The 25,096-nt window shown below is 43.8% G+C and overlaps 2 protein-coding genes across 7 annotated transcripts in view; one reads left to right on the forward strand and one right to left on the reverse strand.

The window, feature by feature from the left end:
• The first annotated feature begins 3,405 nt into the window (after positions 1-3,405).
• Positions 3,406-8,860, forward strand: LOC128619322 (protein FAM184A-like). Of its 4 annotated transcripts, XM_053643437.1 has the most exons (14): positions 3,406-3,424; positions 3,729-3,928; positions 4,262-4,344; positions 4,632-4,790; positions 5,022-5,081; positions 5,476-5,637; positions 5,847-5,942; positions 6,040-6,099; positions 6,799-6,918; positions 7,069-7,227; positions 7,436-7,531; positions 7,629-7,688; positions 8,461-8,615; positions 8,794-8,860. In XM_053643437.1, exons 2-13 carry the CDS (start codon positions 3,775-3,777, stop codon positions 8,596-8,598), a joined length of 1,347 nt encoding a protein of 448 aa, XP_053499412.1. In that variant the 5' UTR covers positions 3,406-3,424; positions 3,729-3,774; the 3' UTR covers positions 8,599-8,615; positions 8,794-8,860. The 4 variants fall into 4 exon arrangements, 2 of the variants coding, with proteins under 2 accessions (XP_053499412.1, XP_053499413.1); XM_053643438.1 differs by lacking the exon at positions 3,406-3,424 and having other exon boundaries at positions 3,710-3,928; positions 7,132-7,227; XR_008387923.1 differs by lacking the exons at positions 3,406-3,424; positions 8,461-8,615; positions 8,794-8,860 and having other exon boundaries at positions 3,697-3,928; positions 7,397-7,531; positions 7,629-7,681.
• Positions 8,861-10,442: 1,582 nt separating this feature from the next.
• nup210 (nucleoporin 210) overlaps positions 10,443-25,096 on the reverse strand; it is a 29,473-nt gene continuing 14,819 nt past the window's right edge. For all 3 annotated transcript variants that reach the window (XM_053643434.1, XM_053643435.1, XM_053643436.1), the window contains 23 exons: positions 23,663-23,769; positions 22,921-23,025; positions 21,999-22,100; positions 21,628-21,756; positions 21,211-21,338; positions 20,917-21,052; positions 20,756-20,818; positions 20,387-20,566; positions 20,166-20,246; positions 19,085-19,216; positions 18,480-18,638; positions 18,256-18,347; positions 17,878-18,052; positions 17,513-17,688; positions 17,050-17,270; positions 16,833-16,969; positions 16,268-16,382; positions 15,788-15,934; positions 15,385-15,635; positions 14,936-15,140; positions 14,370-14,483; positions 13,711-13,785; positions 10,443-13,582 (listed from right to left, as the gene is read on the reverse strand). In XM_053643434.1, the coding sequence (XP_053499409.1) occupies positions 13,482-13,582; positions 13,711-13,785; positions 14,370-14,483; positions 14,936-15,140; positions 15,385-15,635; positions 15,788-15,934; positions 16,268-16,382; positions 16,833-16,969; positions 17,050-17,270; positions 17,513-17,688; positions 17,878-18,052; positions 18,256-18,347; positions 18,480-18,638; positions 19,085-19,216; positions 20,166-20,246; positions 20,387-20,566; positions 20,756-20,818; positions 20,917-21,052; positions 21,211-21,338; positions 21,628-21,756; positions 21,999-22,100; positions 22,921-23,025; positions 23,663-23,769 (3,131 nt within the window). In that variant the 3' untranslated portion in view covers positions 10,443-13,481. The remainder of the gene's footprint in view (positions 13,583-13,710; positions 13,786-14,369; positions 14,484-14,935; positions 15,141-15,384; positions 15,636-15,787; positions 15,935-16,267; positions 16,383-16,832; positions 16,970-17,049; positions 17,271-17,512; positions 17,689-17,877; positions 18,053-18,255; positions 18,348-18,479; positions 18,639-19,084; positions 19,217-20,165; positions 20,247-20,386; positions 20,567-20,755; positions 20,819-20,916; positions 21,053-21,210; positions 21,339-21,627; positions 21,757-21,998; positions 22,101-22,920; positions 23,026-23,662; positions 23,770-25,096) is intronic.

Consider the following 25,096-nt stretch of genomic DNA (forward strand, 5'->3'; position numbering starts at 1 on the left):
GCAGACAGAATGGGCGTGAGAGAGTGGGCAGACAGACAGAATGGGCGTGAGAGAGTGGGCAGACAGACTGGGCGTGAGAGAGTGGGCAGACAGACAGACTGGGCGTGAGAGAGTGGGCAGACAGACAGAATGGGCGTGAGAGAGTGGGCAGACAGACAGAATGGGCGTGAGAGAGTGGGCAGACAGACAGAATGGGCGTGGGAGAGTGGGCAGACAGACAGACTGGGCGTGAGAGAGTGGGCAGACAGAATGGGCGTGAGAGAGTGGGCAGACAGACAGACTGGGCGTGAGAGAGTGGGCAGACAGGCAGACTGGGCGTGAGAGAGTGGGCAGACAGACAGAATGGGCGTGAGAGAGTGGGCAGACAGACAGAATGGGCGTGGGAGAGTGGGCAGACAGACAGACTGGGCGTGAGAGAGTGGGCAGACAGAATGGGCGTGAGAGAGTGGGCAGACAGACAGACTGGGCGTGAGAGAGTGGGCAGACAGGCAGACTGGGCGTGAGAGAGTGGGCAGACAGACAGAATGGGCGTGAGAGAGTGGGCAGACAGACAGACTGGGCGTGAGAGAGTGGGCAGACAGAATGGGCGTGAGAGAGTGGGCAGACAGACAGACTGGGCGTGAGAGAGTGGGCAGACAGAATGGGCGTGAGAGAGTGGGCAGACAGACAGACTGGGCGTGAGAGAGTGGGCAGACAGAATGGGCGTGGCTTTAAAGAGAGAGAGATTACATTTTCAGCACTCAGACCCTTTACTCAGTACATTATGTTTTTGTAGGTGTGATGCTACAAGCTTGGCACACCTGGATTAACGGATCTTCTCTGTTTGATGTCTGCAGTGCCTTTCAACATCTGTCCTGTGGGTTTGGGCGTGTCGCTGTACTGCTGTTTTCAGGTCACCAGAGATGTTCATGTGGATTCATATCCCGGCTCTGGCTCGGCCACTCCAGAACATTCACACACTCACTGTATATCAGCACGTTGTATTGGTGTGTTTTGGGTCATTGTCATGTTAGAAGGTAAAAATGCACTCCTGGGTTCGAGACCCTGGACTCCCAGTTGTTCACATTTTCTCCTGCTGCCTCCACACAAGCCCAAGAAGCTTTAACGAGCTTACGCAACAAAAAATCATCTGGAACTGATCCGATTGAGCCGTATTTCTTAAGAATTGCAGCAAAAATCATGAGAGAGCCTATCGCATGTATATATATATATATATATATATATAATTCAAGTTTAACTTCTAACGTTGTGCCTAGAATGTGGAAATGTGCAATGGTTGTCCCTTTCTTAAAGAGTGGAGATCCCTCTGATCCAAATCATTATCGCCAGAGCTCCAAACTGCCGGTCTTAGATAAAGAATTTAAATCTTTGGTAAACAATCAAATAAAGCAATTCTTATCTGATAATAATCTCCTTACTGACTCTCCATCAGGCTTTAGATCGGACCACGGTACCGTTACAGCAGCCATGTTAGTCACAAATCATATGATCAGTTCTTTACAGGAAACAGTCTTGTGCGGCTTTATTTGTTGATCTTTCAAAAGCATTCGATTCTGTAGATCACAGACTGAAGCATGTAGGTCTTAGAGGTTGCTTTAAAGTGGTTTGAGAACCGTATATATGATTATATATATATTATATATATATATATATATATATATGCATTCAGCTGCATCCTCACTCAGAACACTGGACGCTGTCCGTCACGCTGCTCTACACTTCGCTTGTTGTGCGAGTCTCGTACTCGTCACTGTGTTTTATATGAATCGTTAGCTTGGTCCTTCAATCACAGGAGATAACTGCATATGTTTTTATTCATTGCCAAGCCACTTTTAGGTAAATTCCCCTCCTATGTTTCTAATCTTTTAACTTTTAATCTTTAAACTAAGTCACCGCACGAGATCTACAGCTCAAATTCGGCTGAAAGTCCCCGGGGTACATTCAGAATTTGCTAAGACAGCTTTCTCTTTTCGTGTTCCGTGGGTATGGAATGAACTTCCAGATGTATTCAACTTAGATATCCTTCCCCCTTTGAGAACTTTTAAAGGTCTTTTGCAGACTGCATTAAAGGAAACGTGTCGTCGTTTTTATTGATCGGTTTTTATACATTGACTGTATGGGGGGGGGTTTTTGTTTGTTTGTTTGTTTTTTGTTTTGTTTTTAATGTGTTTACTCGTAGTATTTGCTATTTCTGTTGAATTTTAATGTGAAACTTAAATGTGTTGCCGTTTTGATCAGGACTTAAGAGACTGTACTATCTCAATGGAACCTTCCTGCTTAAATAAAGGGGGGGAATAAATAAAGTACATCTAAGCACAGGATGAATAACTAATGTAAACTTCTATTGACTGGCTTTGAATCATATAAATGACAATTTTTTTTTTTTTTGAGAGAGAGAGAGAGAGAGAGAGAGAGAGAGAGAGAGAGAGAGAGAGAGAGATGACTGTTTCTAGCTGCTATAATGTAAGTGAGAACAGGATCCAACTTGTTTACCATGGGGACATGCTGCTAAAGGGAAATGATCAGCTTTGGGGTGGTAACAATAATCCTGCTCCATCACACCGCCCTGTTGTGGATGATTTTCCAATAAAAGTGTTTTATTCCTCATATATCCTACTGACTAATGATCAGAATACAGTCTTAAAGTCCATGAGCTGTCATGTAGGTGTAGTAGCTGCTCATAAAACCCGATTTAAACAGATTTTATTCCCTTCAGTGTGTGAGGTGGATGTCTGTTAAAATATCTGCTGCCATCTAGTGGTCAAAATGAGCATTTTAGTATAAGGGCGGTTGTTTAAATCCAGTCAATAAACTTGATTAAACACAATTTAACTAAAATAATTTGTACTTTAAAAATTAGGAACAGAATTAGGAACATTTCTGCTGTCTGGATTTGTCCAGATTGGTAATGTTTGAAACTCCAGGAAGCTGCTAGAAGGTAATAATCTGAGCCAGTGGTAGATAAATGATCAGTGCATTAGCTAACCGCCTCAGCAAGTAAAAGCTCCAGTGTGCTGCACAGTCCCATGGTCTGGTTCCCTGCTAGTCTAATTAACTAGACTAGAACATGATAGTTTTAGATAATGTCATGTAATAATGTAGCTAGGTAAAGGTGCATTAGGTAAAATTTCTCAAGATTATGTCTCTATCAGTTAATTAGTTAAAGCTGAATAAGATTTGAATGATTTCTTTCCTCCCGTTTTTTCTCCACAGAATTAGCATGCTAACTAGAGTTAGCGTTAGCAAGTGTTGTCATGGATAATAAAGATAGTAAAATGCCTGGATAATAAAGATATTAATAAGTATTTGCATTAAAAGGTAAAAAAAAAAAAAAGGACTGTTAGGTCCTGATAAGGATTGGACTTTACAATCCTTATCAGGGAAATTTGCTGCCAGGACAAATAAGAAAGAAAATCTTCTAAAGGTAAGAACATGCTTTGTTGTGGATGATGATGTTGTTGTTGTTGTTGTTGTTGTTTAATCCACAGTCATTTATTCATGTGTTGAATGTGTAAGTTTGTCTACTGCTTCAACACCAGTAAAGTTGATCTATCTATCTGTCTATCAGTAAAACCTTGCGGTGGTCTGATGTCCATGTTCAGGTGTTTGGATTGAATTGAATAGCACTGAACATTACAGGTGTTTTGCTGGAGTCCGTGCATCACGTTACCTAGGCAACAGGAAGGTGATTGTGACGTCACAGTCAGTAGAACACACTTCTGTTTCAGAACTGAACTTCACACCGACAAGCTGTGTATCAGACGCGTGAAGGTGATGGATATGATGAGTTCTTGCAGGAGTTTAGTAGGATTAGCAGCGTGTGCAGCTGGAGCTGTAGTCATGGCTGCTGGAGGATATTATTATGTTCATAAGTGTGGACTTGAGGAGCGGAAGACGGAGGCCTTCGAAGGCACACCTGTCCACGAAGGTAGAGATCTTTCCATGAGTGCTTCTCAGTCCTGGTGTAACCTGCACTGTTAAATGTAATTCTCTAAAGTTATTCACACAAACGGGTTTCAGTCAGGGATGTAGTCAGACCTTTCAGGCTACAATGTGGTGGCCAGGTGACCAAATATTCAGCTTTATTGTGCTGTGTGAGATGAAATACTAATCAGCGTCCATAAAGAATTACAGAACGTCATTTTATACCCTTATAGTAGTAGTAATAATAATAAAATTAATAATAATAATAATTTTATGCTTAATTTATTTAAACTCTGATGAACGCCTGCTTACGGGATGTTTGTGCTTTTGCTTTTAGACCCAGTGCAGATTGTCTCTTCAGGCTTTCTGCAGTCTTCTGATGGACACAAGGACACGCAGATGGACAAGGCCAGCCCTGAGGTACTCCTCAAACCTCAAGCACATTCATTTACCAGCTAGAAACGAGTTATTAGGCATTAGATGTTGTACTGGATTACAGTTAAGTGTAATATCTAAAATACAATCTATAGAGACCTTTTGTCCCTTACACCCGTCCACAGGAAATGTCCGGCTTTTTTGCATGATTGATGACTTGTTCACCCAAAGTGTTTGTGTTGTACATATCTCCAGAATTGAATTTGGTCCTCAGAAGTGTCGAAACGTGTGTGTAAACGTAAATAAAGCCTACAACATTTGTGAACTTACAGGCGTGTCTGGAAAAGGCCGAAGAGAAGGATGAGGAGGAAGAGGTGTCCGTTGTTCAGCTGAACAGCGAGGAGCTCCATGTGCCGAACCTAGTGGAGAAAGTCACGGAGCTGGAGAAACTGTTCTCTGTGGTTCACAGAAAGTCTGAGATAAAAAGCAAGGTGAGTGAGAAAAGCCTCGCGTTAAACAGCTCTTCTCAAACGAATATGAGTACCAATACAACTGAGAAAAGAAAATATCTCCACACTGGACGTGATGTTCACCTGGGCCTTCAAACTGTCCAAGAGACACAATACACACTCTGACCAGACCGTGTTAAGTTCTGATCAGTTATTTATTGATCATATGCTGGGTCTCATTAAGAAATGTTCTGACCAATGGCTGTCTTTCAGGAGCTTGAGCAGGAGCGACAGGCTCAGAGAGTCCTGAAGGAGAAGTATGAAGACATGAAGGCAAGCTTGGAAGAACTTTTTTTTGTGTAAATACGTAATGTTGGGGATTTTAATAATAATAATATGTTTCATTTAAGTTTTAAGCATTCATTCACTGGTGCATCACTCATTATTTATCACTTGAGCTCATAATTGATCTCAACCAGCTGCTCTGTGGAGCTTTCTTAGCAATTTTAATGTCATTGACTAAGAAACTGAATCTGGGGAGAAGATGGAGGTTTCATCCAGACAACATCTCCAAACATACAGCCAAAATAACTGAATGGTCTAACTGGCCTGGCCAATCTACTGACGTGAATCCCATTGAAAATGTATGGGGGACATTAAAATTGTGGGTCGATCAGAGGAACCCTTGTAACCTTGGAGAATTGAGGATTTTTTGTTGAACTTCCAGTCCTGTCTGGATGAAGCTGAGGAGAGAGCTAAGATTGCTCTAGAGTCCAACGCTCAGCTGGAGCACGAGAACTCCAACCTGAAGGACCAGGTCACGACACTGCAAGGGTCAGTGGAGAAGTTGGACGGAGAACCCCATGAGATGTGCGAAGAGAAATCGAAGGTAATCGAGAAAAGCCGTTTCTATAATTTCCTCACCTGCAAAGTGTTTGTCCTCACAGTACGTCTGCACGTGTGTGTTCCTTCATGCTCGTTCACCGACACTTTCTCCATCGCACATATCTCCACATTTTTTATTGGTCTTCAAAATGGTCTGAACATGTGTGTAAAAAGTAAATAAATCCTACAACATTTTGGATGGTGAACTCTCAGAGTCAGAAGTGCGAGCTGATGAAGCTGGAGGAGATCAGGAGAAATATGGAGGAGATGCTCTTTGAGGTGGTCAGAGAGTTTAAGAAGGAACGCAAGGTGAGTGAGGAAAGCCTCACATTGAAATGAACTTTCACACAGAGTGAAATGTCCCACCGCAGATGTGAACATTAAGCCCTCACATGGTGTGTGTTAGGAGCGGGAGCGAGAGCGTCAGTATTACTGCGACCTTTTGGCCGGTTACGAAGACACTAAGGTAAGCTTTTCTCCTCTTCATTTTAAATGACATGTACTGTTAATTGTGTACTTCCTGTTTGCTAATGTTTGGCTCCAGTCCCTATTCACGTACAATAAAAGCAGTCTTTGGGAGCAGAATCCACGATGGTAAGTGTTTGTGGAGTTGCCGCGGGAAATGAAAGTTAAGAACACAGACAGTGTAAAATCATTCAAATGTAATAAATGATTGAACGGCATTGATGTGGTCGCGCTGTGTGCAGAAATAATATCAAATATTCACTTTACAAACTCTATCGGATCTTGTACGTTGATTTTTTGTAAATTGGCGAATAGTCTTTACAAATGTTGTAGCATAAACCTTTCATCAGACATGAATGGAGTGATGTGGTGGCACGTATTAGAGGAGAATTTACTCTCATTGGCCAAGAAACTGAATCTGAAGGGGATGTTACAACAAGACAATGACCCTTTAAATACAGCCCAAATAACTCAAGAAGGGTTATCCAATCTACTGAATTGAATCCCATTGAAAATGTAATGAAGTGAAGATGCGTTGCTGAGAGGAACCGGACAGAACTGGACCACAATCCTGCAGAAAGATGATTAGTTCTTACTGTATATGTCTCGAAACTGTAAATGCTAACGATGGCTTTGCAGTAAAGTACTAATGCTGGTAATTTGTAGTGTCTGAAAACCTTTATCCATTTCATTCACTCAGGAAAGGCTGGAGCACGAGAACGCCAACCTGAAGGACCAGGTCACAACACTGCACGGGTCAGTGGAGAAGTTGGAGGGAGAACTCCATGAGACCCAGCAGATGTGTGAAGAGAAACTGAAGGTAATCGAGAAAAGCCGTTTCTATATTTTCCTCACCTGCAAAGCGTTTGTGCTCACAGTACGTCTGCACGTGTGTGTTCCTTCATGCTCGTTCACCGACACTTTCTCCATCGCACATATCTCCACTTTTTTTTTTTGTCGGTCTTCAAAGTGGTCTGAACACGTGTGTAAAAAGTTAATAAATCCTGCAACATTTTGGATGGTGAACTCTCAGGGTCAGGAGAGCGAGCTGATGAAGCTGGAGTTCAGAAGGAAGAGTCTGGAGGAGATGCTCTTTGAGGTGGTCAGAGATACTGCGCTGATAATCAAGGTGAGTAAGAAAAGCCTCACAGCGTCCGTCTACAACTATGCATTTTCTAAAAAAAAAACAAAAGAGAGAAGTGAAATGGCTCATTGCAGATGTGAACGTTAAACACTCACATGATAACATTTTTTTTTTTTGTTGGTCTTCAAACTTCTCTGAACATGTGTGTAAAAAGTAAATAAATCCTACAACATTTTGGATGGTGAACTCTCAGAGTCAGAAGTGCGAGCTGATGAAGCTGGAGGAGATCAGGAGGAATATGGAGGAGATGCTCTTTGAGGTGGTCAGAGAGTTTAAGAAGGAACGCAAGGTGAGTGAGAAAAGCCTCACATTGAAATGAACTTTCACACAGAGTGAAATGTCCCACCGCAGATGTGAACATTAAGCCCTCACATGGTGTGTGTTAGGAGCGGGAGCGAGAGCGGAAGGACCACAGAAACCTTTTGTCCCAGTATGAACACATTAAGGTAAGCTTCTTTCTCATGAAGCCACGACTGCTGTGTGTGTGTGTGTGTGTGTGTGTTCACTGGGCAATCGCGCATTATTTATCACTCGAGCTCATAACTGATCTCAACAAGCTTTCTATCTAATATGGCCGAGTACGGTATCTCACTGTCTTTCGAAACAACAACGTCTATTCCAAATCAGGAGACTCTTGTTTATGGTCTGGAAAAGAACGGCCACCTAGTAATACCTGATCGGATTTACTTTAGTGTTTGGGTTTCTTACATTCCAGAAAGATCAGAAAAGATCTCTGGACTCTCTCATAATCTGCTACAGAGCTAGTCCGCGGTGCTGTATTGAACCAGTATGGGGTCGTTACGCAGCGTTTCATCATGACACTCATACATGGTGTTCCTGTATGATCTTTATTTAATAACGATGGAGAAAATGCCTTTAGGAAACGGTGAACACCATGCGTAATGAAGTAATACAGCGATTCTCTTTAGAGACCCGGTTGTTGTTGTGATGTTCTGCACGCAGCGTGTGGACCGCCTGGTCTGTGGAGTGGGAGCTCTATATAAAATCATTTCTTTTGGGATATTCGGGCCAGTTGTTATAGAAACACGGTAGCAATACGGCTTAGTACGGCAGTATTTTGGTCCGGCTACCGGAACAACCCACCGACCAAAAAACCACTGTGCTCCTTTGACTCATATCTGTATTTGTCTCTGACTTTGTGTCTGTTCATTCTTAATCATTCATTTCTGTTCCATCTGCTGGTCGTCGAACTTCAAGGGCTCTCGGGCTGACGCTCAGAAGAATGCTCAGAATACTCAGCGCTGCAGTACGCTGGAGAAAGAGATGCTCACCCTGATGGAACATCTGAAATGTATGCAGGGCTTATTAGAGGACCCTGTAAGGTCAGAACTGTAATGTCAGAAGATGTTCAGGTACGTGAGAAAAGCTTTCCATGAAGCCGTACTTCCGAATAATAATAACGAGTGTCGAGTTACACTACAGGCTGAACTCCTGGTCCTCAGTAAATAATGCTAACATTTCTGTTTCTTTCTCGTTTTAACACGGAATCGATGACGTCAACGACCTGAAAATATAACATCGCCAACAAAGATGCTGCACATCGTTTAACATAAAGAAAATAAAAAATAATCCGTGAAACACAGAAAGAAATAAAGAACGATCTATGAAACCTTTTGAAATGTTCCGTTTATATTATCGATGTCACGATACTGTAAACGTACCTTACGACTCTATACCAGCTGAAGTATCACGATACCTCGCGATATCGTGTTCACTCATCATTCAGATCTACAAAATGAACCAGATTTACAGAAATACGCAGATACGAGTGAAAAGAGACGAAGTGAAAGTTCCTCTGAAGACTTTATCGACGAGGATGGAGAACGGGCTGTCGGAAAAGCTCGAGAACAATCGTACAGTTGGCGAGTCGCTAATTCAACGCGTCACGTATTTCAGCTCCTGTTCCCTCGAGCGGTGAAATCATGCGAATGGAAAGTGTCCTCAGAGTACGAAGAATGAACGCAACATTAGGGATAAATAACTGAATATTATTTACGCACGGCGGTTAGCGTAACGTTAGCTCGCTTACAAACAAACAAACAAACAAACAAACAGGAAATGGTTAAAGATTCAGGTGAAGAATTCCGGTTCAATGAAATGCGTGAAAGCAGCGAGACGTGTCATTTTAGTGAAAATAATATTAACCGCTGCACATACAACATTACTTACGGTACTACCGTACCTATTACTTTAGTATCGCGAGACTACCGTAGTACCGGTACTGTTCAACCCTAGTTTATATATTGTTCTGTTTTTCTGTTCTGTCGTTCACGGGAAGGAGAAAATGACGTCGCAGAGTTGCAGTTCGGCCGAGAACGTATAATTCCGCTCCTGAAAAGCGTTCGCCCTTTCGCCGGGGATCGCAAGTTTGAACGGTGGCGACGCCGCTGCCCCCTGTGGCCGGGAGTGAAGAGCGCAAACATGGCTTTACTGTCTCTCTCCTGTCAATCACAGAGACAACATTTTTTAATTGAATTAATCACAGTCATGGGCTGTAACCAACAAGTGTTACAAAGTAACGTCTGCTACGACGTCACAAAGAGCTTACCTGTAAATGTTTTGCATAGTAACATCAACTCGGACGAACACAAGAGTAAGTAGTCCTATTATAGAAAAGGAATATGCCATAATGTCTGTGAAGAGACAGAGTGAACAATCCCCACATTCTTGCTTAAAGATAATTCCTTCAGTCAGTGTGCATCTGTTCCCATGACTAATAGGGCCATCTTCTTCTTTGGTGGCTCTGGCTCCACTTTTTCTGCAGAGGTCTGTGGTGCAGGTTCTCTACCCTTCAGCATCTCGCTCAGCTTTTGCCACACCTCTCCCGTCTCTGCTCTGATCCTGGACGAGGAGCTCCTCTATTAGTCCGTGAGACGCTTGCTGAGCTTTCAGCTCCATGGTGTTTGCGGGACTGTGTCTGAAGTGTCCTTACGGCACTCGGCTTAAACGCCGTCAGCTCCGCTGTCCTGTAAAGCCACGGTGATCACCCTCTATCATATGCGCTACACACACTCGAACGTTACCTGGAATAAAGTCGGCGTGACGTTGGAGGTTCGGTATTCGCGGACATGCGGAGATTAAGGGACCGTCTCTAAAGTTACATACGACATTGTTAAACACGTCTCTGACTTCAATAGCATTCGAAGGGAATGACTTACAGTCACATAACCCAGTGTACAGTGTTCATCTAGGGGTCAGGTATGACGCACACCTTTTAGATTTTTAGACGTTAACATTGACAGCCATAAATAAAACATTAACTTATTGATTAAAACTGATAATTGTTTATTTACATTTTTATTTTATATTCTATATTCCATTTCTGCTGGTTATTATTTATTTATTTATTTATTTATTTTTCTTCACTGTCTGTAAACCACCTTTAGCAAACACGCTATTCAAATATTATTTATAATTATTAATGATGGTATTGTTGTGGTTAATTAGTCACCTTCCTTCTCCATTTCCACTTAAAACGCAGATTCCTTCCTATATTTTGCAACCATTTTAAACTCCAGAAATCAGTTGTGTGTGTTAAAAGAGACTCGGATTAGATTCATCAACGTTCATTCAATCTAAATCTCCCTCAAACACACGGAGTTTAATTTCCTCCTGCTTTTCTCAGGCTGATTTTATTAACTCATCATTAACTCTTCTTTAGTTGTTTTTTTAATCAGATTCTCCACCACCACATTAAACATGGGGGATTATTTTGTTTAAAACATTAAAGGTTTTTAAAAAACTCTCATGCGTATGAAATATCTGTTTGCAATCACTTAAATGGGGGAAAATAAAATATACACAAGGATATATTCTTAGTTTTTACATATTTATATAAAAAAAAAAAAAAAGAAGTGAACAGACAGACGAACAAAACAAACCTTTTAATTGTAAATAAAGTAATATCTTTTAAGATTTTGGAAATTTACCTAAATTAGAATTAGAATTAAAATAGAACTCATTTTTATGTTGGATAATATTTATTAGTTATAAAAATAAAGGTGGTGTCATTTAAAATAAAAACACACGAACCAGAAAATGAGGTATGAGGTGACTCAAAAAAAATTCCTGGTTTCTGAATAAAAAGTGAATCAAATGCTCGAGGCTTGTGATTTTATTCAACTTTACACGGCCGCCGAAGTGAGGAAAGAAAAAAAAAAGCAGATCACAAACTGAATTTAAAAAAAAAAAGAAAGGTAAAAGGTGTTTTTAGAAAAAGGTTTTAATCAGCAAAATAGCAACAAATGTTGACATCTTACAGAAAAGCAGTCCGACATTTATTCAAATATAATCAGGAAGTATTTTGTCTCGTTGTCAGCTGAGTGATGAGGATGAGGGGGCGTGGCTAAACACCTCAAAACATAAAACTCACATTGTCAAAAGTTTCACATGTGATTCACAGGAGGAAACAAAAAAAAAAGCCCAAACAATCTTTATTTTATTTTATACTCCGCTGCAGTGTTCGAGGCTGAGAAACACATGGTACCGAGCCCTGACCCCTGAGGTATACAGGTCAAATAAATTCACAATTCGGATCAAAAACAATTCACAAGAGTCACGTGTACAGAATACGTTAGAACACGTGAGGAATCTCGAGTCGAAGGGAGTTCAAAAGTCTGAGTCCACGACCAATAAACCGTTTATAATTTCCTCAAAAAGCTAAAACAGAAATCCTCCGTTTGAATAATCCTTTCATTTTAAATACTGAGGTGACGCATTAACACAAAAATGAACTGTATAGCTGTCCCTGTGCGGATTTCACCCACACGTCGGGGCCGAGCACCTGGTGACAGGAACACGACTGTCACGATCATTTTCCTTAAACTAATCTAAACGAACTAATACTAAAACTAGTCGTGTCGCGCGAACTCGAGCTGCTTCGGACGTCGTTTCACCTCATTCACATAATATGCGAAAACTACTTCTGCGAAGTCGTGCTGGACTTGTTGCCACATCGTTACAAAAATCGGTGCAAACGTACTCATGTTTGTAAACAAAATGGCAGCCACATCTACGACCGCAGAACGGCGGAGCTTCGTTCCCTCGATCGGCTACGACACGCGGCACTTGCATGAAACTCGAACGGACTAAACGCGAAGGTCATGTGTAAAGGTTGGGGCGTGGCTATCTATAGGGGGCGGGGTTCAATTCAAATAAGTTTCTCAGGCACGCCAAGTTAGATCAAGCTGAAATGTGTCCTACATTGTTGAGAGCGGAATTTCAAAAAAATACTAAAAATTCAAAAATAAAAACATGGCCACTTTCGCTATCGGCCAATCGGCTTGCAGAGCACACGTCGCAGTGTTAGCGTTGAGCTATCATCACAAAACAAATGTATGCTTGCTTTGGTGTTTGATGCAACCTGGAAAGAACTCGGCATTAGAGGAGCGAGCTGCAAACGGTGCTTGGCCCCCGCACGTCGCCACTTCTGATTATTATTATTATTATTATTATTATTATTTCTGAGGGTCGTCGGATTAAAAACAGTTCTTGCTAGCTGACTCAGACTTTTGTACCCCAGACGCGAGCAGTAATTTTAGAACGTCAGTTGTTTCACATGAGTAATGGAGAAGCTGCCCAGTGGCTCAGACGTGACGAGTTAACGCTGCGTCAAACACAGTAGAAACGTTTTCACTTCACAACAGAATAAACTGGCCGAGGATTTTACTCTCTGCAGGAACACACTTTCCCCCCCGAGCGATGCGTAGCGAGGACGGATTCAGTATTTGCACAATACGATCACAACAACAACAACAACAACAATGCGCTACATCACGTGATGAGCGAGTCGGATGTGAGGACCTGAGTTTTCACGGATTCACAGATTCATCAGATCGACTGGAACAAAACAAATAATAATAAATGCCCGGAGTTATAAAAGATGCAGAGGAAAAAAAACACAAGCTAGGATATTATAAATAACCGCTTTTACAAAAACAAAACACAAACGAGCAAAAGTAAATATCAGGAAGCAACACACACACACACACACACACACACACACACACACACACACACACATTTCTACCTGCAGTGCAACAAATTTCACACACACTTGAAGGCTGATTCCAGATTACTGAGCGTGCGCACGCACGCACTCTCATACACACACACACACACACACACACACACACACACACCACTAGAGTGCGTTTTTCTTCGTATTAAAGGCACTTGGTCCGCAGACGGAGTGATGTCTGCGTGTTTCCGGCGGGATTTCAGCGAGAGTTATAGTCCGGAGAGAACAGACGCAGCTTCGGACTGCTCCTCAGATCGGACGAGTGGAGCGAGTGGTTAAAATGACCCGCGACCGGAGACGCTGCGGCAGGAAACAACGTGTTCATGTTACGAAGAAAAAAGTAAAAGCACCCTGTCCAGAGATGAATTTTTTAAAAAAAACACTGATTTACAGACAGGAAGAGGAACTGGAACAGGTGTGTGCAGTACCTGGAGGGGGCGGAGTCCTGGCGATGAAGGCGGGATGAACTGACGGGTCTTTCGGAGAGAAAACGGCGTGACACACTGTGGAGGAAGAGAAAATCATCAGCACACCATCACATCTTATACACAGCGCCGGTCCGATACCCAGGATCGGACGAGAACAAAACGCTGGATTGGATATGAGAAGGGAAGAAAAGAAGAATGAATTAGATCTGATCCTGTAACAAATGGAATTGGGTTTGGAAGACATTTTTAGTAAGATTTTATAAAGAGGCTCAATTTGATTTTTTTGGGAGTTAGGATATTGATCTTCAGTACTCACTTTCGTTGCCAGCGGTTTAGACATTAATGGCTGTGTGTTGAGTTATTTTGAGGGAAATTGACACTGTTACACAAGCTGTACACTCGCTACTTTACATTGTAGCACAGTGTCATTTCTTCAGTGTTGTCACATGAAAAGATATCATCAAATATTTACAAAAATGTGAGGGGTGTACTCACTTTTGTGAGATACTGTGTATATATATATATATAAAATCATCCTGTTATTACATCACATAGGGATGAACATGTTGCTATGGAAACCGAACACACACACACACACACGCGGTATAAAATAAGTAAGAGACGGACTGTAGGAGTGACGGATGACGAGCGCTGCTTACCGATGACGATGACGGCTGTACCAGCCAGGAGAGCAAACAGGGTGAAGAACATGACCTGATACGAGTCCACAAACTGCTGCAGGATCCCGACTCCCTCTCCTCCGACCACACCCGCTGTCGCACACAGGTACAACACCAGGTACATTTATCAACTCGCTACATATCAGTACACTGAGCTCTGCGGAGAGCGCCACTCTCTCTGATGCTTATAAATCACACAGGGGGAAAATATTAAAACCCTAAACACCTTTCACCTTTACAGCTCTGAAGATATTACATTACACCATTATTCAGATACATGGCAACTTCATGAAGCGACGTTGTTAATACGTTAAATGACGTTATTCTATTAAGTGATTCAGTTTACGCTGTTAATCATTACTTCGTTAAGTGACGCTGTTATTTCTATAAGTTACGTTGTTACTCTGTTAAGTGTTGTTACTCTGTTAACTGCCATCTTTAAACTGAAATAATGGGTGAAGAGTTCTGTGTAAAGCTGAAGTGGAAACTCTAACGTCTCTAAATGTTCCTGAGCTGAAAGATGGAGTGAGGGTGGAACAGAGAACCTCTGGTGGTGGAGATGGTCTCTCCAGCGTGTACGACGGTGATGGGGACGATGAGTTGCTGTTCGGTGCTGGGACTCGACACGGTCAGAGAGGCAGACGTGACGTCGTGCAGGTCTAGCAGGGTCACGGAGTATCTGATGAAGCTGGGGTAGGTGGAGGAAACCTCCTTCTCCTGGACCAGGATGGAGGGAGAGCTCGACTTCACCTACAGGTCCAAGCAAGGAGAGAGCAGAGTTCACACAGAGGTGCAGACGGTCGTCTTCTCGATTCAAAACGGCCCAAATGAAAACGTCCGTAATAAAGGATCGGAGTTTTCTCTGCTCCGGGTCACGTTACACGTGGTGTGGTTTTGTTTGTGAAAAAGTTTGAAAGGTTAAATCGATCAAAAACCCTTTCTCCATTACAAAACCTAAACACAAAGTGTGTGGAGGCGCGACGTGTTGACGTACCTGCAGGTGCTGCAGCAGTCCCGTGCCTCCGTACACACTGAGCTCGGCGGTGGAGTGCTGGCTGCTCAGGATGATGTGCGTCTGATCGGAGTAGAACCCGGGATTCACCTGCAGCTCAGCGCTGACTCGCTCTCCTGAAAAACGACTGCCCTCTACATCCGCCTCCACCCTCACGCCGCTCATGGACACGCCCAGAACCTTCACCTGCTGCTCCGTCATCGGCCCGAGGGTTAACACGCAGCTGTACACACCTGCAGCACACACACACACACAGTCCTCGTTCACACGTCCGGCGATTGAAATCAGACTCGCCGACGCTCTCCTCCATTTCACCGTGTTAGGGAGACGATCTCAAACTGTTCTCTGCTTTTTAACCATAAAGGGACACCAGCCGTACACTCACCTGCGCTTGTGTCGAAGGTGGTGTGTGTGTGATAGACGTCGTGAGCGGAGAAGTCGACGGCGTCGCTGGTGAACTGCAGACGGCAACTGACGGACTTCTCCGGCTGCAGAGAGGAGACGCTTTCCAACTGAGCGTGCGAGCAGCTTCCTGTACAACAAAATCACACACACACACACAGAGTTGATCACACAAGTTCAACTAATCTTCTTCAATCATTTTAATTCCAAAACTATATTTACGTTCCACCGTTTAAACACGGATTCAATTTCAACCTGGATTAAATCAGAGACTCTCTCATAATCCAGATCTTCCTGAAATGTAATCTAGCTCAAAATCACCTCATGAAGTTTTAATCCTGGCTGGAAACTTCAGATGAACTTTAATTCCACTGCTCATATGTTTTAAACTCAGTGAAAAAGCATTTTCACATCATTTTAGTTTGACGATCTGTGTGGTTGTGTGGAGATCAGCTGGACGTACCGATCAGGTTGGTTCCTCGTTCTCTGGTGGTCAGGAGCACTTTGGTTTCTCTCTCGTTTCTCACGGAGCCCGAGGGAACCGTGACGACTGTCTTGGAGACGCTGTTCACGACGACCTAACACACACACACACACACACACACACACACACACACACACACACACACACACGGGTCATGGCAAATCTGCGGATACCAATTTTACCAGGATGGGACAAACCGCCTGTCCACCATTCTGAAACCTGTCGTGTTCTTCAGGCTCCGCATTGCACTTGCTGCGCCTTTGGTGCTTGGCCCCTTTAATCGCTTTAATTATTATTATTATTGAATTCACATGTAGATGAGGATATTTTGGAAGATGGAGGGATAAAAACGTGTCAGAAACGTCAATAATATCCGTGTACGTGTGGATAGGGCCCCAGATTAAAGCGGTGATGCGTGTACAGCTGCTTGGAGTTGATGATGTCATCAAGGCGGTGTTGGACTGAAGCATTATAACGGTTTATAATGCGCTTACACGCTATAGTTTGATTAAAAAGGGATCTGATTGTTTGTGGTGTTTATCACCTCTCTGTAAGTGCGCAGTTGTCCTGGAATCTCGTAATAAACCGTCACTGTGCCCACGTCTCTCGCTACAGCCACGCCCGTTTTGGGATGGATCTCCAGGATGACGCTGGATGAAGAGCTCCATGTTCCTGAGAGCCCTGACAAAAACACAGTAACGTCAGGATTAATAATAATAATAAACAGTAGTAAGTGAAAATGACTGGCGTTATGAACTCACCGTCACGGCTGACGAGCTGCGCTGAAAAACACACCACGTCAGCGGGCACCAGGTTGTGGGCGTCGGCCGGCTGGATGGCGTGATGGACGGGCAGAGCGACGTAATCCACCAGGCCGCTTTGCTCCGAATCCCAAACACTCAACAGCGTCAAACCCACGTTTACTGTCCTCACTGTCAGAGAGCTGTTACTCACACCTTTACCCACCTGCACCAGGTCGTCCCTACACACACACACACACACACACACACACACAGAGAGAGAGAGAGAGGGGACAGCAGAAAGCATGAGATTTTTTTTTAAATACTTAATATTGCGGGGAATTGAAATGAAAATGTTAATGTTTATATTTTGTTTGTTTATAGTAAATAGGAGTCACAAACGTGTATCAGGTTTAAGGATGCAGGAGGTGGGATTCAGAACATTGAATCAGAGTTCAGAGTTCAGAGGTGAGAGGCGGTGTACCTGTTGGTGGAGAAGGTGAGCTGGGAGTTGTGGCTGTGCAGAGCTTCACCACTGCTGTCGTGGAAGTGGACGGTGAAGGTGAGGACGGAGCCGAGCGGGACGGCCGCCAGCGTCTCTCTGTTAGAGGTGTAGAAACCCGGACCGGTGCTCAGTCTCAGGTACGACACGGTCACCACCTGCAAACGCCACCACCAAGAAGAACACCATCGCAATCACAAACGCCAGCACCGGCACAAACACACGCTTTATTCCTGTCCGTCTTAAAGCTTCAGACGCCACCAGACCACGTAACACCTCGCCTGGACCATCATCAGTCCAGTCATCCCAGCACCACAGTGGTATTATGGGTAGAAAGTGGGCGTTACCTTCACAGCGAGGATGATGGTCTGGTTGACCCCGAAGCTCTCCTGAGCGGTGATCTGTAACGACGCCGTGCCCGTCAGAGAGCCTGACGCGAGATGGCCGTTATCATCCACGTGGATCAGAGGAGCTTTATCAGGACAGTCTAGAACCCGATACGACAGAGAACCCACTCCATCCCTGAACACGGAGGAACATCAGCAATATCTCATTAACATCATCCAAACACCGTTATACTTTATTATAATATACGATATCTACTTATTTAAAACTCTATCCAGCTTTAATCAGTTTATTATTTAATACAGAACATTCAAATCCCTCGGAAAGTCCGAGGTGACTGTAAGCGCTCCGGATCTCTGCGCACACGACTCGGAACGTACCGGTTGGTTTGAAGTTTTAATAAGGAGTTCGGGGACATTAAAAGCTCCTCAGCCTGCACTTCTGGATTCAGCAGCTGCAATTTCTCATAAACCTGACAAAAACGACAGAACCGAACCGTCGGGTTAAAGTCCGGAGAACACGGCGTTCCTCTTAAGATCTGTTCTCCTGGTGCACGCTGCTACAAAACTTCCCGGTGTGACCCGGTGACGGCGGTACGGGTTACCTGGATCTGGATCTCGTCACTCAGCTCCAGCTTGTTGCCCCACAGGTGCCCGGCTTCTGGAGCCGTCGCTCGCACCACCACCTTCAGTCCAGTGCGGCCTTTACTGCGGCCCGACACGCTCATGGCGAAGTTGTGCTCGGCAGAAAGCGTGACGGAGGCCTGAGGGAGACGAGAGGGAGGATAATGAACTTCAGGCACAGAGGAGGATCATAAAGAGAACGTGATGAAGGATTCAGTGATGTTTATTCAGAGTCTCCAGCGTGGAAACCGGTGGATCAGAGGTTACGGCTCAAGAGGGAATAGAACGAGGCTACCTAAATACCAACGCAATCACAATGCTAAAAATGCTGCTGGATTACAAATGAGCAAAATGAACAAATAATACCGACTCTGTGCCTTTAGCAGAGAACAACTGTGTACTCGGGTCAATTACTATCTCTCGCGACCTGTCGGGATCTCGCGCTCTCTCTGTCTGTGTCTCTCGCGCTCGCTCCGTCTGTCTGTGTCTCTCGCGCTCTCTCCGTCTGTCTGTCTCTTGCTCGCGCTCAAAAAAGAGGAGTATTATAACGCTGTAATGTCCACTAGCGCTCCTGATCTTCTCTCACCTCTGAATGGCGCGTGTGGACGTCCAGGATGTCTCTCTTGGTCACGCTCCAGTGGAACGCGAGTCCTGGAAGAGCGTTACCGAAGGAGAACGGAGTCTCACTGCTCGTTAGTCCCATCACATAGACTGGCATCTAGAACGAGAAACAAAAAAAATCGTAAAAATCACACACACACACACACACACACACACACACACACACACACACACACACTACACTACACTACACTACACAAAATTACAATTTAAGGAAATTGTTTCAAATTGCTTAAGAATTCAAACGGCCTCCATTTATACACCTTTAAGCTAATTAACCATGCCAAAATATATGAATATTCATTAATATGCAAATTTCTAGTCACCACTTTTCTAGTCAGTTCCTGCTATATTCCTAATAACAAGCCTAAAATTAAACCCTGGTCAATTTAAAATGACAGAATTATGTTTAGATATTCTGATTATGACACATTTGGGTGTGTTTAAACTTTATTTTTTGAAACTAATTCACAGATGGGGCGACAAGATACAAGCTCAATTTGTGAGGTCACTAAATATAAACAGTTCTGGACCAATCACGACTGAGGTTACGACAGGACAACGACTTGCTTAGCTACCAAACGTTAGTGATACACAGACAGTGGTTTTCACGGTAAAGTTGAAACTGCCTTTCATATAACAAAATGAAGATGCTCCAACATTTGCATATTCATGCATATTCATAGAGCCTGGCATTATTAATGAGGTTAAAGGATAGGGACGCTGTTTAGATGTTTTTAAAGCTTCTAGGATGTTATAAAATACGTTAAACAAAATGTTATTTTACATAAAGTATGTGTCATGGTTTCAGATATCATGCTTTAATCAATTTTAACACAAATCATCACGTTTAAAGCCTTTAATTTGTAAAACTTACGAGAAATATGGTGAGACGTTTGTGTGGATTATAGAACGAATAGTAATTAGGGATTGTGGATTGGGACACGCCCCCGGGGGAGTGTTTATGGGATGGAATGTGAATATGCAAATATTAAGATGTATTTATTTTTTTGTCAGTAAGGAAGTGAATAAGAGAGCCCGGTTACCATGGTTCCGGTCTTCATCCTAGTGATGGGCGCTCTGATTCGGACGCCTTTCAGCTGCACCACCTCCACCTCCACCTGATCCTGTGAACATCAACCGTGTTAATGATTTTAAACGATTTCTAATCTAATCTAAACTTCAGAACATGACGAGAACACAAAGCGAAAAGCATCGAAAATTCGATGCGGAAAAAACCCGTCGATTCGGAAACGTGGCCTGTTACCTGCGAGATCGCCACCAGTTTGCCGCTTTCCGTATCGACGGCCTGTACGACTCCTGTAACGGTCATGTTGCCCACGGCGACGCCCCGAACCAGACCGATGCTGTTAACGGAGGCGATGTTCGAGTCGCTTAAGGAGAACAGGATATTGGACTGAGGCTGTGGACCTCCTTCTGACGTGATCTGAAGATATATAATAACCTAATCATTTCTGAGGAAGTCACTCACAAGGACAGGAACAACAATTTGTATTCGGTTCGTATTTGTTAGAAAACTCATCATTTACAGACTCTGGACATAATTACGCATATTAATATTATAGATTCTGTAGGAAACGATGAAACCTCTGGAGCAAAGCTGTCATTCACTGACCTGCATCAACGCCCCGATAATCAGCGTGACTTTTCTCGGGAGCAGCCTGAAAGGTGGGAAAACCTAAACACCAAAAATAACCAAAACGTGTCAACAAAGTGCTTTATTAGGAAAGACGGGCGCAGCGATGCTGTAAAATGTAAAGCGGTGAGGGGTGTTACTTCGATTTGTTGTGGTGCAGATGAGATCGTTCTCCCGGCTTTATCGCTCACGACAGCAGAGATACTCGTCTGACCGATCACCAGGCCTTTGACCAGGAACGTCGCCGTGTCCTTCTCGGAGTACTCCGATAAAGGTCTGTTTATTTTTTTAAAATGCAGGTTTTTTTTTTTAAATTACAGCTTTTATTTTCACATAACAGAAAAAAAGTAAAACTAGACATAAATAAGAACGCTAACGATTACAATAGGTGCCTACGCCCCTTCGGTGCTTGGCCCCTAATTATTTATACTCACTGCAGAGACACGATGGATGATGCAGCTTTCAGTTTCAGATTCATATGAGAGAAATATTTGGCAAGAAACGGCTTTTTGTTGTCGTCCAAAACTCGAACGTATGCTCTCACAGACTTCCCGATCTCCACCTAACAATACAGTAATAATAATTATATATTAAAAGTATTAATATATACTTATATATCATGCACCACAGTCAATTTAACAATAATTCTCAGTAAACAGATAAATCAGTTGTTTTTGTCGCCCCCTCTGGTGAATACAGGAACTGTCCTAGACACTGAGTACTGAACCGTAAACCAGAAGTAGAGTTTATTCACAGCTTTCAGCAGGAGCACCATTTAAAGACGTTTCAGATACAAGAGAGGTCAGAAGATCCCACACGTGGTGAAGATCAGTATCAGATCTCCTCCTCACCTTATCAACCACACGCACGTAAACCTCTAGGATGTCCGACACGTGCACCGTGGCTGTAGCAGGGGCGGGAAAGGTCAAGCAGAGGTCGTGAACCATCACCTGGAGGACACCGGGACGCACCGGAACCACCTGGAGGACGTTAGAGAGCATGAGAGGTCCAGATGGACTCCATGGAAATGTCATTACAGGTCTATGTTCTACAGAAAAAGTAATCAATGTTAATGTGTTCTTTAAAACATAAAAAAAGCTAAGATTTTAAACCCCAGAAACGTCCGACATAAAAATTTGGATTATGTGAAAGAGATGAAACCCAGATGCTTAGAGACGGCAGTATCAGTATCGTCACGTTCTGGGGCAGAAGATAAACCCACCTCAGCAGTTCCCTGAGACTCCTGAAACTCCACGTCGGCGATTCCCCGAACGCTCGTATTGACGAAGAAATAACCCGAGCCTTCTCGCAGCGTGAGCTCGGCCTGACACACGACGACATAATTCATTCGTTAATTAATGAGAGAAATTAAAAAAGGGGAACGTATCCGTTCAAAATCGATAAAGAAACCAAAAAAATTCAGAACGAACAAGAGAACACAGAACAACGAGCAAAAGAAGGAGAATTTACAGAACTAGAATAAATGGTTCAGCATAAAGTAAAAAAAAAAGAAAAAAGGACATTAGAATAAGAAAAAGTTGATATAATAGTTGAATTATATATATATGTGTGTGTATTATGTATGTATTAAACTGGTTATAAAAGTGGTAAATGAGTCATTAAAAAAGAAGGGAAAAGGACAAGGACGGAAAGAAGTGAGAGTAAGGAAAAAAACTAAAGAAAGCAAACGACTACAGATTAATCCACTTGACTCAGTGTATGTAGGTACCAAGAGGGCACACAGGGGCACTTAGGGTCGCACAGGGGCACTGAGAGGGCATATTCGGGCACTGGGGGGGGTACACGAGGGTACTAAGGGGCACCGAGAGGGAGCACAGGGGTACTGAGGGGCATATACGAGCACTGAGAGGGCGCACAGGGGCACTGAGGAGCACCGAGGGGGCGCACAGGTGCACTGAGGGGCACAGAGAGGGCGCACAGGGGTACTGAGGGGCACAGACAGGGCGTACAGGGGTACTGAGGGGCATATTCGAGCACTGAGAGGACGTTCAGGGGCACTGAGAGAGTGCACAGGGGCACTAAGGACTGTAAGTGGCACTGAGGGGCATATCAGGCCAATGAGGGGCACACAGGGGCACTGAGAAGTCTGGAGAAGAAGGTGTTGTGTGGAGTGCAACACTTACCCGCACATCAGGGTGATTGTAAATGGAGACAGACTGTGGGGTCACAGCCACATCCTCAACCAACAGGAGATCCAGTGTAGCAGAGACCATCGTCAGAGGCTCAAACTGGGGGGGGGGGGGGTTTAGGTTAGCGAGCGAGAGAGAGAGAGAGAGATTAATTCAGCCTGGTCCAAAACCCCTGGTCACTACACAGTGCAGTTTATATAGGTTTGGATGAATTAGCGCATGTGAGTTCTAACTAACAACTTCCTCAGCTAAATAATGCAGGCTGAGTTGTTATTAACACCGAGATGTTATTAACACCGAGGGTTAAGGGTTTATTAATGAGTGAATGTGTAGTAAAGCCGCAGTAATGCAGTGATGTGGATGGAACCCTGAAGCAGATGAGGGTGTTTGCGTGACACTAGCTCCTCTCCGCACCTTCACTGCTTCTGCGGCTTTCTGGAAACTCTAACGTCTTCAATTTGTTTTTTCTCGTTGTTAGCCGTTGCCGATAGCAACCAATGAGATGAGGAGGTCTGATCGCGTGTCTGCGGTGACAAAACACCACTACACACACGAACACACACACCTCTTCCTCCTCGGCTTTAAAGGAAATGAAACCAGGCTGATGTAGAGCAGCGAGAATGAAGCTGAACTGTGTGTGTGTGTGTGTGTGTGTGTGTGTGTGTGTGTGTGTGTGTGTGTGTGTGTGTAACTACAGACTGATGATTGAGAAACATGCACGCACACACACACTTACCCCAGGCAGAACAGCCGCTTTCTCCAGGTGAGACGTCTGGTAGCCCAGCGCACTCACAGTGATGGCTGCCACGCCAGACTCGTGATGAACAAACACCGTCTGACGTCCTGCACATGAAAAACAACACGCTTTAACACACACACACACACACACACGCTTTAACACACACACACACACACACACGATTAATAAACATTATTATTATGAGAACAAAGCAAAGAATGATGGAAGTACGAAAGAAAAAAATAAAGAATACGGAAAAGGTAAAAGCATGTGAAAAAGAAAAGAGAAAAGAACAGAGAAAAAGAAAAAAGATGATAGAGACGGAAAGACAGAAACAAAAACAGACACAGAAAGAAAAAGACAGAAAGACAGGAAGAATTATTAAATGAAAAAAAAAATTAAAGAATGAAGAGTAAGGAGTGAAAAAGAGGAATGGAGTTTATATTACTGTGAGGTGCAGTGTAGAGAACAGGAGAACCCGTGGTACCGTGGAGTTTATGTTACTGTGAGGTGCAGTGTAGAGAACAGGAGAACCCGTGGTACCGTGGAGTTTATATTACTGAGGTGCTGTGTAGAGAACAGGAGAACCCGTGGTACCGTGGAGTTTATATTACTGTGAGGTGCAGTGTAGAGAACAGGAGAACCCGTGGTACCGTGGAGTTTATATTACTGTGAGGTGCAGTGTAGAGAACAGGAGAACCCGTGGTACCGTGGAGTTTATATTACTGTGAGGTGCAGTGTAGAGAACAGGAGAACCCGTGGTACCGTGGAGTTTATGTTACTGTGAGGTGCAGTGTAGAGAACAGGAGAACCCGTGGTACCGTGGAGTTTATGTTACTGTGAGGTGCAGTGTAGAGAACAGGAGAACCCGTGGTACCGTGGAGTTTATGTTACTGTGAGGTGCAGTGTAGAGAACAGGAGAACCCGTGGTACCGTGGAGTTTATGTTACTGTGAGGTGCAGTGTAGAGAACAGGAGAACCCGTGGTACCGTGGAGTTTATGTTACTGTGAGGTGCAGTGTAGAGAACAGGAGAACCCGTGGTACCGTGGAGTTTATATTACTGTGAGGTGCAGTGTAGAGAACAGGAGAACCCGTGGTACCGTGGAGTTTATATTACTGTGAGGTGCAGTGTAGAGAACAGGAGAACCCGTGGTACCGTGGACTTTATATTACTGTGAGGTGCAGTGTAGAGAACAGGAGAACCCGTGGTACCGTGGAGTTTATATTACTGAGGTGCTGTGTAGAGAACAGGAGAACCCGTGGTACCGTGGAGTTTATATTACTGAGGTGCTGAGTAGAGAACAGGAGAACCCGTGGTACCGTGGAGTTTATATTACTGAGGTGCTGTGTAGAGAACAGGAGAACCCGTGGTACCGTGGAGTTTATATTACTGTGAGGTGCAGTGTAGAGAACAGGAGAACCCGTGGTAC

The sequence above is a fragment of the Ictalurus furcatus genome, chromosome 15 (assembly GCF_023375685.1).
Source record: "Ictalurus furcatus strain D&B chromosome 15, Billie_1.0, whole genome shotgun sequence".
In the NCBI taxonomy this organism is placed as follows: Eukaryota; Metazoa; Chordata; class Actinopteri; order Siluriformes; family Ictaluridae; genus Ictalurus; species Ictalurus furcatus.